General features: G+C 42.3%; 1 protein-coding gene and 1 long non-coding RNA gene across 4 annotated transcripts in view; one reads left to right on the top strand and one right to left on the bottom strand.

Annotated features, from left to right (window-relative positions):
- LOC306982236 overlaps positions 1-15,753 on the top strand; it is a 173,021-nt gene extending 157,268 nt beyond the window's left edge. Inside the window, exon 3 of the long non-coding RNA XR_013794179.1 lies at positions 15,722-15,753. This is a non-coding gene — a long non-coding RNA (uncharacterized lncRNA). The remainder of the gene's footprint in view (positions 1-15,721) is intronic.
- Positions 1-18,182, bottom strand: part of pudp (pseudouridine 5'-phosphatase) — a 312,024-nt gene that overhangs the window by 273,849 nt on the left and 19,993 nt on the right. For 2 of the 3 annotated variants that reach the window (XM_079582081.1, XM_079582083.1), the window contains exon 4: positions 3,388-3,598. In XM_079582081.1, the coding sequence (XP_079438207.1) occupies positions 3,422-3,598 (177 nt within the window). In that variant the 3' untranslated portion in view covers positions 3,388-3,421. Of the gene's footprint in view, positions 1-3,387; positions 3,599-18,182 lie in introns of those variants that run through there. The other variant, XM_079582082.1, reaches the window with a different exon arrangement.

Raw genomic sequence — 18,182 nt, 5'->3', positions numbered from 1 at the left:
AAAACAGGGGCTCTGAAACACTGAGCTCCCCCTGTAGGCAGCAGCAGGAACGACTTTGGACAAATCAACGTTCAAATTGACAGTTTTGTGTTTTTCCTGTGACGCAATTCAACCAGGAAGTAGTTTTAAGAAAGTACTTCATTTGTCATTGTACAAGCCATTGCTGTAGTACCTCCACATCGCCGCTAGCCCCCCATTGGAAAGCATTGCACCTTTTAAAGCAACTTTAAAGCCTGGTTCTAATTTAAACTTAAACATTCTCCAGCTGATATTCCTCCTGATAACGCTGGGTCAGTCACAATTAAAGAAAACGGGCTGGACTGTTACACAAGGGGGCGGAGTTTACAGTGAAGATCCCGCCCCTATGCCCTTTTTAGGAACAGGCTTCAGAGCTGGGGAGGAGGAGTCTGTAAATCCGCAATGTTATCCGCAAAAATATTTTTCCTAGGATGGTTGGTAAACGGTGGACATTAACCATCCAATCAGAGACGTATTAAGATTAGGCCCCGCCCACTCTCCTTAAGGTCAGTGGCTCGGGCAGGGTCAGGGTTCAGCTGATTGGTTGATATGTGTATAACGTTTCACTCTCATGACTTGTGACTGGTTGAGCCTCGTTTGTCCCTTTCCTGTGTGTCCTGCAAAGCCTGAACAAGGACTAAACCAGGACTAAAGCAGGACTAAAGCAGGACTAAAGCAGGACTAAAGCAGGACTAAACCAGGACTAAACCAGGACTAAAGCAGGACTAAAGCAGGACTAAAGCAGGACTAAAGCAGGACTAAAGCAGGACTAAAGCCAGAGCAGACCCGCGGCGTGTGTGGAGGTGATAATTGGGTCTGTCGATGGCACAGTGAGGCGCGTGTGAAATAATCTGAAATTACACGACTGTACACGACACCAGCGCGTCTAAAAATACCCACAGATTAATTACTTTGGAGTTCGACGACGGATTAAAAATTAATGAGAAGAATAAGTGTGAGGAACAGGGAAACACTCGGAGCCGCGGGAGCCAATAAGAGCGGAAACAGACCAGGGAAGAAGTCACATTATGGAACGATCGCTGTGGAATAATGACAAAGGATTCTTTCATTTTGGAACTTTTTATTGTCACGGGCGGATGTTTCCATTCAGGACTTTTATTTCATCTGGTTTCTTTATCATTACTGACGTTTATCTGACCCACAAAAAGCAGAAACATGATACGATTTAAGGTTTAACTCTTCACAAAGTCTGGTCTTAATCTGTGTATGAAGTGTAGGGGGCGCTGTTTCAGAGGAACACGGCTGTATTATTCAGAAGGAGCTCATTTGAAAGACAAAAATCAGCAGATTCCAAAAGAAAAACGGGTAAGTCTCTGACTCTTATGGTTCTGAACTTAGATATAAAATATATAAAAAAACGATCCAGGGCTGTTCCTCAGGTCCTGAGGCCGAGGCTCGTTTTAAACTGGGCTCTTTCCCAAAAAGACGAGGCGTCTCTCAGACTTTGGGTTACAGAGATATCTGCTTTTATCTGCATTCGATCGGCCGGTAGATGCAGACGGCACCTCTGGAATTGCCCATATATGGTCATGTTTGAAAACAATTGAGGGGGAAACAATTTGGAGAAAAATCTAAACTTTCTCCAATTATTCAAAAACTACTTTAAAGGGGGGGTATTATGCATGTTATTCTGTCATTCCCTCATTAAAAACATGCCTGAAGTGTTGCCTTGGCACATTCACGTATTTCTGAGTAATCTGTAAAAACTCTGATGGCGGCCATTTTAGGGATAGGTTTGCCTGAGTCCTCCTAGGAACGCCCCCACCTCCTGGAGACGCCTCCGAGCTTTCGTCACCAGCCGAGTAACCAACCACTGCTCCTCAGCAGAACCCCCTCCCCACTGATGCCACAGACAGCGTGTGGAGGGGGCGTGTCTAAAGGCTCAGAGGTTCTTAAAGAGACAGAGGCCTATTTCAAGACATTCACTACAGCCATTTTGAGAGAGACATTTTATACAAGGCAGTTATTCTAATTTATTGCATTGACAGACTAACAGAAGGTTTGTCATCATTGTAGTGTGATATAGACTGGTGCTATGTGACTGAAAAAAGCAGAATACCCCCTCTAACAAATGCTGAATTATGAATATAGTTTTGTACTAAATAAAGATACAAAGACATGGAGAGGAGCAAAGTGGTTAAACAGTAAACATGATGCTACATGTTAGCATCGTGCTATTGCTAACGCTACTCACTTCTACTGAACAATCTGCTGTGAATAAACATCCATATGGACCCGATTTAGACTTGTCTTTATTTGTATGTGATAAATAAGGTTAGATTTCACAAGAAAATGGCTTAAAAGATTCTGTTTTCCCCTTGGTGAGGCCACGCCCCCTTCTATGACACGATCTGTATCTGTATATCTGTATGTATAGTGTGACAGGAGAAAAACACTAAACTTTAAGGCCTTTTCTTTCCACTCTTGTAAAAAAAACTCCTCACTTTAGTCGCTCCCACAGACGCCACACGTCACAGCAGTGGCTTCACTCGGGATCATTTCCCTCCTTCATTTTGACGGACAGGTTCAGAAAAATATCCGTCATGAGCCATTTCTATCCTTCATGAATTAATCAAATCATTTTTTTAAGACATTAACATAGACTATAGGCTGCGGGATCGCTGGATAAATGGATCTAAACCAAACGGAACAGAGGAACAGATTTTGCTACAGAAATATGTCTAAACTTGTGCGTCAAAGACTGAACGACTCATTCAGAGCGTCATCAGCTCCGCAGTATTAAATGTCAAGTGGAGCTTATTATTTGCATTCTCTCAATTTTAAAGTAATGTTTAAGAAACAGCGGGTGTGAACGGGACCACGAGCCGGCACAGAAAGGGAAGAGAGAAATAGAAGAGCTCGTCCTGAGAGAGAAGGATATTATTAGCCTTTAACTGTGTTTACATCGTGGTTCCCCGTGTTGTTGTTGTTAGCGCCCGGTCAGGAAAGTTAGCTACAGTTCATCTAAGACAAGACGTGGATGAACTCTCTCTGAAAAACATCAGTGCTACGTCTTTATTTTAATCACGGCTGGATTTTCAAACCTTCAAAATGCCCGACGGCTTTTAAAATGTTCCATCAAAGCTTAAAATATTTAGTAAATGTCGGAGAATTTCCGGTTAATGTGACCTTTGCTTTACAGACTTTTCAGTATCCAATTCCTGCCTGATTTATTGAGCTTTAAACTCTTTTCTCAACATTTTCACAGATTATTTCACATAAGACTAAACCAGGTCTAAATCCCTCTGAAACACACTTTGTAACTAACATGTCAAAGATATAAAACCACACATTATCCATTATTCTGTCACTTTGATGCACAAATCTCCACACTTCATTCTTCCCGTTCACCTGCAGCGATGATTCTCTGGTTCTGTGTGATTTATCCGAAGGCCGGCAGTCCGAACAGCTCGGGCCTGAACTCCTCCATGCTGCCGAGGGTCAGCGAGGCCTCTGTGGTCTGAGCCCGGTCCAGGTTCGGGTCCGGGATCATAACCACCTGCATCTGAGCGGCGAGCGCGGCCTTCACCCCAAGGGGAGCGTCTTCGAAAACCAGGCACTGCCGACACAGAGAGAGAGACAGGATGAAGGCCTGAGCCTGGACGTGTTTTTATAGGCAAGAAACAGCTGGATTACTGATGTTACGGCTTTAAGTAGGATTGGTACGGTTACCCGCCTTAAAGCAGCACTAAGTAACTTGTTTATCTTAATAAATCCTTCCCGTAGTCCCTGTGGGGGAAATACAAGTGTTAAAGGGATGATTGGGGGTCTTTCATCTCCCCCTGTGTCTCTGGCCAGACAACCACAATGCTAACAGGCTAACGGGCAAAGCTAACTGCGGGCTAGCACCAAGTTTGAGTGAATAAAATAATAATAATATTTTCACATTCATGGTGAAAACGGCGTTCGTTCCGAAAAGCCGCCGTTTTCCATGAATTTCAGTGACTTGTTTTGCCCGGAGCAGAACTAGCCGGCGCAGTTTTAATTTCCCAGACTGTCAGATCGCACCCAAACGCACCGCCATTAAAGCTGTAATTGGCTACGCGACTGGAAGAGAATAGAAAACGATGAAAACGCCGAGTAAACAGAGCATTTGGAAAATGATTCTGGGGAAACTTCCTGATCATCTTCCATTTTTGAGAATAATGACGTGTCCCGAAAAACCTGGTTATTCCATCAGTGGGTTTGTTCTTCCCTGATGGCTCGATGGCTCGGCAGAATAAGGTGAATAGGTTTCAGAAACAGGACACAAGGAAAAAGGAAGGAAGGAAGGAAGGAAGGAAGGAAGGAAGGAAGGAAGGAAGGAAGGAAGGAAGGAAGGAAGGAAGGAAGGAAGGAAGGAAGGAAGGAAGGAAGGAAGGAAGGAAGGAAGGAAGGAAGGAAGGCAAAAGGGAAGGAATGAAGGAAGGAAGGGTGGATGCTTCATTGATCCAGGAGGACTTTCAGGCCACAGAGTCCTGATTAAACCTAACTGAGGATCTTTGGGATGTGCTGGAGAAGGCTTTGTGCAGTGGTCACACTCTCCCATCATCTGTTAGAGAAATAACAATGGTGTTGGAGAGGATAGATGAAGAATAGGCAGCAGTCTGGATGTCTTATACAGGAGAAGTTTATTTACCATCGGTGCGGGACCCGGAGACATGAACTCGAGACATTGGAAGCAGAGACAGACTTGAATGGAAGGACTAGCGCAAAGAAGAGAGCGTCACACTGATACACAAGTATTCAGTGAGATCCTGGAGAAAAAACAACGCAACACTTGATCTTTGGACGTCACAGAAGCTCCTGGAAACACCACCACAGCCAATGGAATCAAACAAGCACATACCAGAGCATGTGACCGTCGTCTGCTACAAGTCTCATTATGTTCAAAAAGCTGAAGGCCGAGAGCAAACGCGGTGTGAACAAAGGACCAGACCAGGACTAAAGCGGGTCTAAGTGGGGCCTGCTGAAGCTCTCCAAGGCTGTAATTGACTTCTGTGACAGAGGAGAGTCTTCAAGTGGCAGACAATGAAGAAAACGCTAACACAACACAGGAGGGAGCTGTAAGTCCCTCCATCGCAGCAATTAAAAAGCCGTAATTAGCCGTAAGTGGAGTGGAGTGACCGTGTAATCCTGAGGAGGGGGGGAGAGCGAGGGGGGGGGAGATAACAAGGTAAGGATTAGAACAGAACAGAAAAAGTGCTTTGGTTTCAGCGCGGCGGGATTAAGGAACAAAACGGCGAAGGTAGACTCTTTTACACGCGGATTATTGTTTGAAATAAAACATCAAAGCTCAGGAATGATCTTTAAAATGAAGGAATGATACTTTAATGACATCACGCATATTAATGAGGCCGATCTCAAACAGATAAGCAGTCACTTCCCTCCTGAGAGAACAACACTGTGTTTGCATTTTAACTTTAACACTTCACGCTGGAGGCGTCGATAAAGTATTGATCAGTGGTTTTACAGACAGGCTCATGAATAAATAATCAGTAATTAATCGCTCATTATGCACAAGTGTTAAAGGAGACACACACACATTACCTGTCGGAGGGAATAATGGGAGCACAGTGCTGAACCGAGCACATTTTCTACAGTTTGGCTTTGCCCAAATCGAAAAGCTTTTTGCAAAAGGTTAAAAAGAGCGACCAAAAAGTGACCCAAAAAAGCCACAAATACGGGACGAAAATCTGATGAAAAATGTGATGAAAAAGTGACAAAAAATGGACAAAAATGTGACAAAAAATGACAAAAATCTGATGAAAAAGTGAAAAAAATCTGATGAAAAAGTGAAAAAAATCTGATGAAAAAGTGAAAAAAATCTGATGAAAAAGTGAAAAAAATCTGATGAAAAAGTGAAAAAAAATCTGATGAAAAAGTGAAAAAAAAATGATGAAAAAGTGAAAAAAATCTGATGAAAAAGTGAAAAAAATCTGTTAAAAACGTGACAAAAAAATGTAACAAAAAATGACAAAAATCTGATGAAAAAGTGACAAGAAAATGGACAAAAAAGTGACAAAAACCTGATGAAATAATGACAAAAATCTGATGAAAAAGTAACAAAAATCTGATGAAAAAGTGACAAAAATCTTGTGAAAAAGTGACAAAAAAGTGCAGATAAAGTGACACAAAAAGCCACAAAAAAGTGCCATAAAGCAATGAAAATGAAGCAAAAATGAGATGAAAACCCAAATGCAAGGAAAAAGATCAGCTGAGATGAGTTTTGTAGGTATTAGCTTTCAAATGTTTGCCTTTAGAATTCTGGTAAAGCTGAACTGGATAAAGCCCTCGGTTCAGGTGGGGGTTAAGAGGTTAATCCTCGTGGGGAAAGTCATTTTCATTTAACACAGTCGTCGGGGAAACCGGAGGAAGGAAAACTACTCAGACACGAGGAGAACATGCAAACTCCACACAGGAAGGCCTCGTCCGGGTGGGAATCGAACCCCGGACCTTCTGGCTCTACATGGACTTGTTAAACTCCGCTGAAACTTCACAGTCGTGGAGGAAAAGCTCAGTCCCGTTATCGCCTCCACATTTCAAACGGGCCTTGTCGGAACCGTCCGGCCGCCGCCCGGCTCAATCCCGGTATCTGATTTCATTTAAATTCGGCTAATCCCGGCTTGTTCTGGCGCCGTGGCATTTCTGTGAATCTGGGATGTTTCTTTCACACGGCGAGACTTCACGGCCCATTACAGACATCAGATAAGGCGGAGCGGCTGAAACGGAGACGGCGCTCGGAGGAAACGGGCGGAATATAAAGTGGACGGATGGAGCAGGAGTCACGTCGTGGAGCTGCACCCACGCTTTTAGTTTTCAGCCTCACTGTGAGCCACGCTGGTCACTTCAGTCCAACATGGCGGCTCTTCTTCATTCACAAATACTGACACGTTTGGTATCCACGTGTGGCAGGAAAGGCTGTGATCGAGAGGACGCTGTAATCCAAATATGGTCATTTGCTTTCCTTGTCCACCGCCTTGTAATTTCCATTTCCCAGCGGCTAAAGACGGGAGAAACATGTGCAGCCAAAGGGACTAAACTTTAGGGCCGTTTTCCAGTCGGTCCAATCCTGTGTATGAAGCTTCTAAACTGTGTCTAACAGTGACAGCAGGGGGCGCCTTATTTGATTTATTAAGAACATCCATGTTTAGTCGGTGCTTCAGAAGGAAAGTCTCTCTCACTTATGGTTTGAAGATTATAAGAAAAACTCTGCAAACAGGAAGTGTCCGTCACTTTCAGGTCCGGAGGAATCTGCCTTTATTGACCTTTATGGGCACATCGGGCGATAGCTGGGACTGTAAAACACCAGGACAAAGTATCGGATCACAATACTTTGTGCTACAATACCAAATACTTGTTTGGAGGCAGTTTTATCACGCACTCCTTTGCACTGTTCATTTCATCGACTAAAATATTCAATCTTAATTTTAGTCAAAGTGATATTTTTGTGACTAAAATTGAACTAAAACTTTTTAGTTTTTCATGAGACTAAAACTGTGACTAAAATTAGACTAAATATAAATGAAAAGGAGAAACTAAAATCATCCAGACTTCTATTGTCCGTCAGAAAGAGCCTCAGATCATTAAAGTCTCAGCTGAGCTTTGTTCATGAGGAGCAGAAACATGAAGCCGAGGAACTGATTAAGAATTAGAAGATCTTTATTTATAAAGCGCCATGATTAAATATGATAATGATGAAAATCATAAATGCAACGTTGATTACATTTGTCTTCATTTTAGTCGATTAAAACTAGACTAAATGTAATTACATTTTCATCAAAAGACTAAAACTAAATTAAAATGTGTCAAAATGAATTCCCTTGTTTTCCAGTGACAGCACTTTGTTACATTTTGTGTTGATGCATTTTTCACTAAACGACAAAAGGCATTTGGTTTATAAACTTTGGACACATGACTTTTGTTTTCACACATTTTAATAAGGGACAACACGAGTTATAAATATGAAGTCTTTTCCTCTCCTACATGTTATAGAAGCAGCAGTTACACGTCTGACCTGAGGCGGCAGTAGTGAGTATAACATGACCATCTTGCATCTAGTCCCTTTCACCTCTTACCTCCCGCCTGAACCCAGAGCATTTTCTCCAGTTCAGCTTTACCCAAATCCCGTAGGCCTGTGTAACGCCTCATTTGAAAGCTAAGATCTACAAAACTCATCTAAATGGATCTTTTTCCTCACATCAGATTTTTTTCCATCTTTTTTTTTTGGGGGGGGGGGGGGTTAACTCATTTTGAAGCTTTTTTTTAAAATCATTTTTATCACTTTTTAGTCATTTTTTGTCACATTTTTTGTCACATTTTTGTCACATTTTTTGTCATTTTTTGTCACATTTTTTGTCACATTTTTTGTCACATTTTTGTCACATTTTTATCAGTTTTTGTCATTTTTTGTCACATTTTTTGTCACATTTTTGTCATTTTTTGTCACATTTTTATCATTTTTTTGTCACATTTTTTGTCTTTTTTTAATCCATTTTTGTCACATTTTTGTCAAGGTTTTCTCACTTTTTTGTCACATTTTCATCATTGTTTTCATCTCAGTTCTGTCACTATTTTCACAGCTTTTTTTCCAGAAGCTTTTGGATTGGGGTAAAGCCAAACTGGAGAAAATGTGCTCGGTTGAGGTGGGAGTTAAGGGGTTAAGCCCTAACCCTGAAGGGGATGCGGAGGGTAGAGGGGTCATCTCATGATTGGCAGCTCAGGGGTTCGAATCCCGCCTCCTGAAGGTGCCCGCTGTCGTGTCTTTGGGCAAAACACTTCACCCTCCAGTGTCTGTGTGCACTGGTGTATGAGAGAGTGGATCCTTACTGTAAAGCTGACTAAAATATGACCAAATAAAAACTAAAAGAAGGCTCAGACAAATGAGTTTTTCCTCTTCTTTACACCAGTGATCTCCAGAAAAGCTTCACACTGATGTCTCTCAGTCTGAATAGATTTGTTTCCCCTCTTCACCTGCAGCGCCTCGTCTTCAGAAAAGGATCAGCCCGGCCGCTTTGTAATTTGAAGATTTGTCTCGTTTGCCGAACACGGCGAGACGACATCCTCCATTTTGGTTAAACACGAGGCGGGAGATGGAAAAAGCGAGTACTTTCCGGACTCGAGCCGGAGTGGGGAGCTCTTACAACGAACGCATTTCTCCAAAACATGTTCTCTGCCGGGTAAAACCGGCTCGCACAGATGCATCCTCTCCCCCTGTAGTGCTACCTGATCTAACCGCGGAAAACACATTTATAAATAGAAAGAAAACAACAACAACTCCGTGTCGTAATAATAACGTTGGCCTAGAAATGTTCCCGCGGCGGAACGAGGCGGCGGGAGCCTCATGAAAAAGTAAAAAGGGAAGATTTGCTACAAAAAAAAACAAGAGCAACTTTTACAGAAGTCGACGTGAATCTAACAAAAGAGTTGAGACGCAGGAGGAGGATTGGACTGAGGGTTTGAAGAACAGAAATACGCAGAAATACAAACCACTCGTGTAAAGTTCAAGGGATTAAGGAGATTCTTAGATCATGACAGATTTAAAGACTGCTGAAAACACTGACTTATTTCTGCTGTAAGTGATAATGAACCAAGGAAACAGTGATTTTAATGAAGACATGTTGATAGTGGCAAAGATAGAGGCAAAGTTCATAGTTTTACTCATTTCCCATTGATGTAACATGGTCGGCATGGCAACAGTTTATAATCATCTGCCTCAATAGAGTTCAGGAAGTTCTTTGCAGCTGTAAACATACATTTCTATTGACTAACATTAGCTAAAAACAGTATAAAAAGTGGAGAAAATAGCCGTGGAACAGCTCCATTAGTAGCTGCAGAGTTACTGCTGTTGAACACCTCTAACACACTGTGGTGTTAGAGGTAGGTTAGGCTAGAATTGCTGCTAATCCCATAATGCTTAGCGATATGACGTCACATTCCTGAACTATATTAGCACTGGGCAATTAATCGAAATTCAATCTAATGGTGATTTTAATAAAGGTCGATCTCGATAAGATGAGAATTATCAACAAATCTGGTTATCTTGATCACACCAACATATTGTTCTTGGAATCAAAAGTCATTAAACTCACTGACCTTGTAGATTATCAAACAGCCCAAATAATGTTCAGAGTACAGCAGAATACTCTACCAAACAACATACAAACGCATTTTCTCACACAACAAAATGTGTACAGCCTCAGGAGTACTGATGACCATAAATTTACAATACAAACGTTCAAATCAACTATGAAAAGTTTTTGTGTTTCCATTACTGGTGCCAAATTATGGAATGATTTAAGCTCAGATCTAAAACTGTGCTCAAGCATGAATCAGTTTAAGAAGAAATATAAAGAAAACATTTTTTTGAAATATGAGACAACAGAACTTACAGATTATTAAGTGATTTGTCTCATGTGTGTGCCTTGTTACTATTTCTACTTAGCAATTTTCTTTTGAGTTTTGAGTAACTATGTAGGAACAGGAAAATGATGATGTTATCAATATGTTTTTGAACTAGGGGGTGGGGTTAAATAAGTTTAACTTCTCCTCACTCCTTTTTGGACATGTGCATTTGTATTTGGCTTTTCAAGGGAACTGACAAGTTTGCTTTGTCTTTTTTGATTTGTAACAGCCTTTACGTTTAAAATTTTGTAAAAGGTGTTGTGTTGCTCACATGTTCAAAATAAAATAACGAACGAACGATAATCTCTGGTGCGTTTTAATCTTGTCCCGTCTGGAAAAACATATGGACGGTGCAGCTGCAGAGCCTGTCGGGTCAAACCCAGGGAAACACTCGGCCCAAACAGGAAGCACAGGATGACAGGTGCGGCAGCAAGAGGACCTGGTGATTTTACTGTAAAATCAGCAACAAACTCATACTAACAGAAACACGTGAGGAGCCTCAGATGAAGAGTTTACCTTTAAGAGGAAACTATCGATATATTTGGACCATGTGGATTTGTTTTGAGGAGCAGACGTGGATTAGCTGGACTTCTAACATCCTCTGTTTAAAGAGTTTGAGCTGCTTCCCTCAGGTTGAAGGTACAGGAGCCCCGCCCTGTCCAAAAACAGGACCAGGCCAGTCATTTGTGCCACACGCCATTCTGACTTTTCTCTTTTCTCTACAGCTGGTCTGTCAGAGAAGGTTTTAAAGAGGGGGTATTCTGCTTTTTTCAGTCCCATAGCACCAGTCTATATCACTCTACAATGATGACCAAACCTTCTGTTGGTCTGTAAATGCAGTAAATCAGAATAACTGCCTTGTATAAAATGTCTCTCTCAAAATGGTTGTCGTGAATGTCTTGAAATAGGCCTCTGTCTCTTTAAGAACCTCTGAGCCTTTAGACACGCCCCCTCCACACGCTGTCTGTGGCATCAGTGGGGAGGGGGTTCTGCTGAGGAGCAGTGGTTGGTTACTCGGCTGGTGACGAAAGCTCGGAGGCGTCTCCAGGAGGTGGGGGCGTTCCTAGGAGGACTCAGGCAAACCTATCCCTAAAATGGCCGCCATCAGAGTTTTTACAGATTACTCAAAAATACGTGAATGTGCCAAGGCAACACTTCAGCCATGTTTTTAATGAGGGAACGACAGAATAACATGATGGAAAGCTTGAGAAAGTCCATTTTGCATAATACGAATGTAGGTAATGATTTGAACATCATCTAAACTGAGGTTGACGGGCCGCGGTTTGTTCTTTGTGTGTTGTCATGTTGGGATCTGTCTGCTGTGGTCGCTCTTGTCCTTGTGTATTTCCACTCACTGCAAATGAAATGAACTTCCCCACGAGGACAATACATTTCTACTCCTGTAAGTTTGATTGTCTTTTTTACTAATAAAGCTTTGAGTCTCTCAGGGCAAATCTTTGTAACCAACGTATCAACAAAATAAAACCATACATTTAAAAGCGGCTCCATTATTTAGATTTTTCCCCTGATAATACGGCCATTTTCAGGCGAATGAAAACAATCACATTTCTGTCAGTAATCCACACCAAGGCTTCAGATTGATCTGTGTATATGCCGTGGTTTTCCCTCACTCCCCTCCCAGTGTCCTCCGCTTCTTCTCCCGCCGGCTTAAACAGAGGCTGCCTGGAGCTCGCTCCCGTCTGCGCCAGCGGAGCCGCCATTAACCGCCCAATTGCAGCGCTTACGTCCAGGAAATGGGCCTTTAGCTTTACTCCAATGGTAATAAGCCACTGCAGGTACAAATGAATGCCTTTAGAGCCGATATAGCAGCAATTACCCAGAGAAAAACACCATTTGTAAACGTTATACCCAGACGTGCCAATATGGCTCTGGAGAACTGCTCAGCATTTGAAGTTACACCAAGCAGAGCACATTTAATCAGGCACGAAACCGACTCCACACGTTCAGTCAGGGCTCGCACGATATTAGCCACATTTTTCTTTAAGCTTATATATACTTATATCAGCGCCTACTGCGGCCGAGACCCCCCCCAGTTTAGCATTATGACTGAAGTTTACACAAAGATATGACCGACCTGCTCTGATGCAGCTGAAATGTTTATTAATCCAATATCTACAGGAGCCTCAGGGCTTTTTCCAAAGCAAAGCAGCACCAGAGGAGAGGCTGAGGCGTTTAAGGGTTGTTGGGGAAAAAAGGACAGTTTCTAAATGGAATTATTATGTTCTAAATGCCAAGAAAGTGAGACTTCATGAAAGTTGCAGTTTAACAAATAAATGTAAATCTAAAAATATTTACTTTGAACAGATCTTAAATGTGGATGAATGTGAGATTTCCGTAGCTTATTGAATGCAATCAGAGCAGCGTGTGGTTTAAACAATGTGGAGGGGAGTGAGGGGCGTGGCCAGGTGAGGGGAGGGGGGGGGGGCAGAGTTCACTGCTCCACCTACTGATGAAAACATTTCAAGGCAGCTTTAAAGGAACAGGCCACCGTTTTTACACACTGAGATATGTTCTTACCTGAGCTTTGACGAGTTCTATAGGACCTGTCTGATCTTCCCCCGTGCCTTCAGTCACGTAAACACAGCGCAGACGGCGTTAGCATTTAGCCTCTCCCTCTCTCCTCTATAGCTCCAAAACAGGTCAAGATAGAAGCTACCAAGCTCTTCCACGTTTTCCCTATTTAAATATGGTTACGTGAAGTGTTCCACTACAAAGTATAATTACACAAAATTAAACAATGTGGATTTTCTAAGCGGATAAAAGGGGGAACTATATTGTAAGGCGCAATAATACCGGGAGTAGTTCGAAATCCGCGCAGTAATCTTCACTTTACTGTGCGGATGCCAAGGTCATATAATATATGAAACTCCAAAGGGAAACTTTCCCTTTCTCTGCATCAAAGCGTCATCTGTGCCAATTTATTTGCATCATAAAAGCAATGTCAGATGTGAACGGAAATTAATCATTTGTCAAACTTGCTTTACTTTATGCTGCGTGTGTTGTTTGAGCTGTGAATAAATGAATACACTTATGATGCTTTAAGCTTGGGTTCATCGATTTTATACTTAAAGGGACTATACAGAGTTTAAAAATGTTAAGTATTTTCCTCCCCTACATGTTCCTCCCTAATGTGTAGGATGAGCCCAGACCTGTTCACCACAACTGCCTCTAAAATCCTGCACTGTCACTCAGAAAGGTGTTGATTCGGGTCTGAAATGCAGTCATGCACAAGGTTAATATAGAAGCTGCAGTTACTTGTCTGACCTGAGGTGGCAGTAGTGAGTATAAAATGGCCAACTTGCATCTAGCCCCTTTAAGTATGAGAGTCACTGAATTTCTTCAGTGTACGCTGCCGATTGTAGCCCAGAGTAAAGGACCACACTGGAAAAATGACCATCTCAAAACCCTTATATCACAGCCCATCAAAATGACCCAAAAGCCACAAGAGATTTTTGTAAAAAAGAAGCAGAAAAAATGTGAACGTGTGGTGATTTTAAGGCTCTTTTTTGGAGTGTACATTTTTTGACATTAATGGTAAATGGTCTCAACTTATATAGCGCTTTCCACCTACATTAGGCACTCAAAGCTTTACAGCAAGGATCCACTCACCCATTCATACACCAATGTACGCAGACACACAATGTGGGTGAAGTGTCTTGCCCAAGGACACAACGACAGTGTGCACCTTCTGGAGGTGGGATTCGAACCCCTGACCTTCCAATCATGAGACGACCCGCTCTACCATCTGCGCCACTGTCTTGAAAAGGTGCCAAATTGACAAGATACAAATGACAATTCAAAAGGCATAAATCACATTAACTAAATAATAAATTAACTTGGCTATACTTTTAAAAACGATTTTTCACTTGAAATGATACAAAACACTCTATAATATCGGTGGCATTGACAGTATTTCTCCCATTTAAAGGAATAGGCCACCGTTTTTACATACTGAGATATGCTCTTACCTCACTTTAGCAGAGTTAATATATCCCCGTCTGGTCTTTGTCCGTGCGCTCTGCCAGGCAAACGGAGCACATACGCAGCCTCTCCCACATGTCACATAGCTCCAAAAAAGCTCACGATAGAAGCTACCAAGCTCTTCCACGTGTTCCCTATTTAAATAAAGTTACGTGAAGTGTTTTCATGCGAAGTATATTTACACAGAAATGTAACGTGTCGATTTTATAAGCAAATAAAAAGGAGTAGCGCAGTAACTCCTAAAGACTTCCCCCGCTCACTTCTGTCAATAACCTTTAGGAGTTACTGCGCGGACGCTGTGCTCCTGTATCATTACGCCTCACAATATAGTTCCCCTTTTTATTTGCTTATAAAATCGACATGCTACATTTCTGTGTAAATATACTTCGCATGAAAACACTTCACGTAACTTTATTTAAATAGGGAACATGTGGAAGAGCTTGGTAGCTTCTATCGTGAGCTTTTTCGGAGCTATGTGACATGTGGGAGAGGCTGCGTATGTGCTCCGTTTGCCTGGCTGAGCGCACGGACAAAGACCAGACGGGGATATATTAACACGTCTAAAGTGAGGTAAGAGCATATCACAGTATGTAAAAACGGTGGCCTATTCCTTTAACTCTGATTTGTGTAATAGTGTTTCACATAATCATCTCGCGGGCCAGAGTTTCTGTGCCGGAGGGCCGGGTTTGGCCCCCGGGCCTGACGTTGCCTCCCCCTGGTGTATTGTATTGAATCATGAGGTGCTCAGGAGGTTCCCACCCCAATCACCGTCCTGCAGTGAAGTCTCTCTGCTCCACTTTGCCTCCTCTGGTCCTGAGCTCATGTATTTATGAACCAGCTCTAATATAAACATAAACATCACTGTCGTCAGTCGAGGAAGCTCATCACTTCTGTAAACACATGATTCAGTTAAAGGTGACGCCTTGTTCTTCTCCCTCCACACACCCCTCCGTCCTCCCGCCTCCTCTCGCTCCTTCCCGTCGCACAATCATCCGTTAGCGGCGCTCAACACTCTGTCGATTCCCCGTTACCGCAGTTCCATCTCTCACAGAAGTGCCAGCCTCGAAAACACAGCGGAAAATAACACGAGCGGCCGACGCCAAAGGGGACGCGGCTCCTCCTCAGCACCGAAGAACGGAAATAAACTAACGACGACACAATAACACACACACTAAAACTAAACTTACAACACATTTTACTGTCATATGTATGTCTCTGTAATCCAAATATGGTCATTTCCTTTGTGGGAGACAGCAGCGGATAAAGACGGGAGGAACATTACACAGGGCATGTGCAGACAAAGGGGCTATTTTCATTCCACTCTTTAACTAAACAAGAGTCAAAATCCCTCTGGGCAAATCTGTGTAATTAATGGGGCTGGGACGATACTTTTTCCAGAGATATTTTGGTTAGGGGGGGCTCAGGGACAAACTTTACCCAGAAAACGCTTATTCTGTGCATATTTAGGGCTGCTCGATTATTGAAAAAATAATAATCACGATTATTTTTGTCATAATTGAAATCACGAATATTCAAACGATTATTTGTTGCCTTAAAAAAAAAAGTTGTTCTTTTATTTATATATGTATTAATTAAAGAGGGGGTATTATGCTTTTTTCAGCCACATAGCACCAGTCTATAGCACACTACAATGATGACGAAACCTTCTGTTGGTCTGTAAATGCAGTAAATTAGAATAACTGCCTTGTATAAAATTGCTCTTTTAAAATGGCGGTAGCAAATGACTTGAAATAGGCCCCTGTCTCTTTAAGAACCTCTGACCCTTTCCGACACGCCCCCTCCACACGCTGTCTGTGGCATCACAACAACACTGCGCTCGTTGTCTCAACTGTATTGAAACTACGATTGTTGCATTTTAATTTTTATTGTTGGAAAGGAGCTACTGTTTATCACTTTGTGAACAATGGCCACACAGGATATTATTTGGAGACGAACCTTCCACACCGGACGCTTGGAAGGGGCTCTTGCCTGAAAAATAACTGCTGTTTGGAGGCTTCTCTTTGCATCTGCCATGCCCTATGGATCTCTAACTATACCCCCATGGACGACACCAGGATCTGCAGGAGCCCATACGATTCAAAGACGGACATTATCTGTGCAGGTGGACAGTGGTTTTTCGAGGTTACCCGTTAGCTTGTTATAATCGACTACAGCTCATTGTTGATGAAAAGTCTGCAATAAACCATAAATGTGTAAAGCCAGGCTCATTGTGTGATCATCGTAAAGGCTGCTTCAAGTAGTTGCCTGCTTTATTGACGTTATTTGTGCATAATATGCTGCCTGTTTTCAATGAATGTTGTGAAGGTGAAGGTTGTTAGCCTGTCGCGGCTAATAGTGCCTTAGCTCCGGGAGAAACCACCCGGCTACGACTCACTGTAGATGAAATGTGAGCAGTAAACTACAAAATCAACAAGCCAGGCTCCGTGTGTGATCATCATAAAGGCTGCTTCAAGCAGTTGCCTGTTTTAGTGACGTTTTCAATGCACAATATGCTGCTTGTATTCAGTGAATTTTCCCGTTAGCTTGTCGCGGCTAGCTTGTTAGCTCCGGGAGAAAGCCACTCGTCTATGACCCATTGTAGATGAAATGTGAGCAATAAACTTCCAAATCAACAAGCCAGGCTCCGTGTGTGATCATTGTTAAACGGTTCTTTATGTGTGTGGTGGTTTTATTGACTTTATGTGTGCATATTTCTCTTTTTCACGTGATGACTCGAGGTTTAGCTTAGCATTAGCTTTCTCCGGAGGCTCTGTGCATCATCAAGGCCCAGCGCAGAACCAGACACTGAAATAAGTGTTCTTGTCACCGGTTTTAATCCTGGGTGTTTCGGTAACAGAAACACTGATGTGTGTCTTTGTAAAAGTCTGCTGTGGCTCCGGTTCACAACACATGAAGCTAATCCTCCATGATGACTCTGTTTACATCTTAGGGCTAGACACTGCGGGGAGGGGGTTCTGCTGAGGAGCAGTGGTTGGTTACTCGGCTGGTGACGAAAGGTTGGAGGCGTATCCTGGAGGTCGGAGGCGTTTCCTGAAGGAATCAGGCGTTTTATCCCTAAAATGGCTGCCATCGGAGTTTTTACAGATTACTCGAAAATACGTGAATGTGCTAAGGCAACACTTCAGGCATGTTTTTAATGAGGGAATGACTTAATAACATGATGGAAAGCTTGAAAAAGTCGATTTTGCATAATACCCCCCCTTTAAAAAAAACTATGCTGAATATTTTCTGTTTTTTGGACAGTCATAAAAGTACAAATGATTTCAAGTTTGCCTCGATTAAGGAGAGGTCTCTGTTTCACACCTGCCCCCTGCTGGCCAGCCCTCACACCTGCACAAGCAAACTGATGCCATTGGGCTTCATTTAGCACTTAAATTCTTAATGTATGTGTTTTCTTATTGTATAATGTCTAAGATCTTTGGAAAACATGCGATATGTGATTTAAATGTTCATAATGACCGAAGAAAATAAATTAACTAACATCATCACTCAGCGCTGTTTGTTTTTATGTCAGGCAAAAGCATGAGCCACGACACGTGAAATGCGAAGGGAAAATAATCCCAGCGCCGTGAAATAATGCAAGCCTGCTTTGCTAAAATTATGCTAATTTTGTAATAGTTTATTGTAATAATCGAAATCATAATCGAATTCCCATTAATTGCACAGCCCTATGCATATTTCCCATTTATTAATATTGCCTGCAGTTCGCAAACTATCCACCAGGGGGGTAGAGCAGC

The sequence above is a fragment of the Gobius niger genome (genome assembly GCF_951799975.1).
Source record: "Gobius niger genome assembly, chromosome: 23".
Taxonomy (NCBI): Eukaryota; Metazoa; Chordata; class Actinopteri; order Gobiiformes; family Gobiidae; genus Gobius; species Gobius niger.
This window is presented reverse-complemented; position numbering and strand designations above follow the sequence as displayed.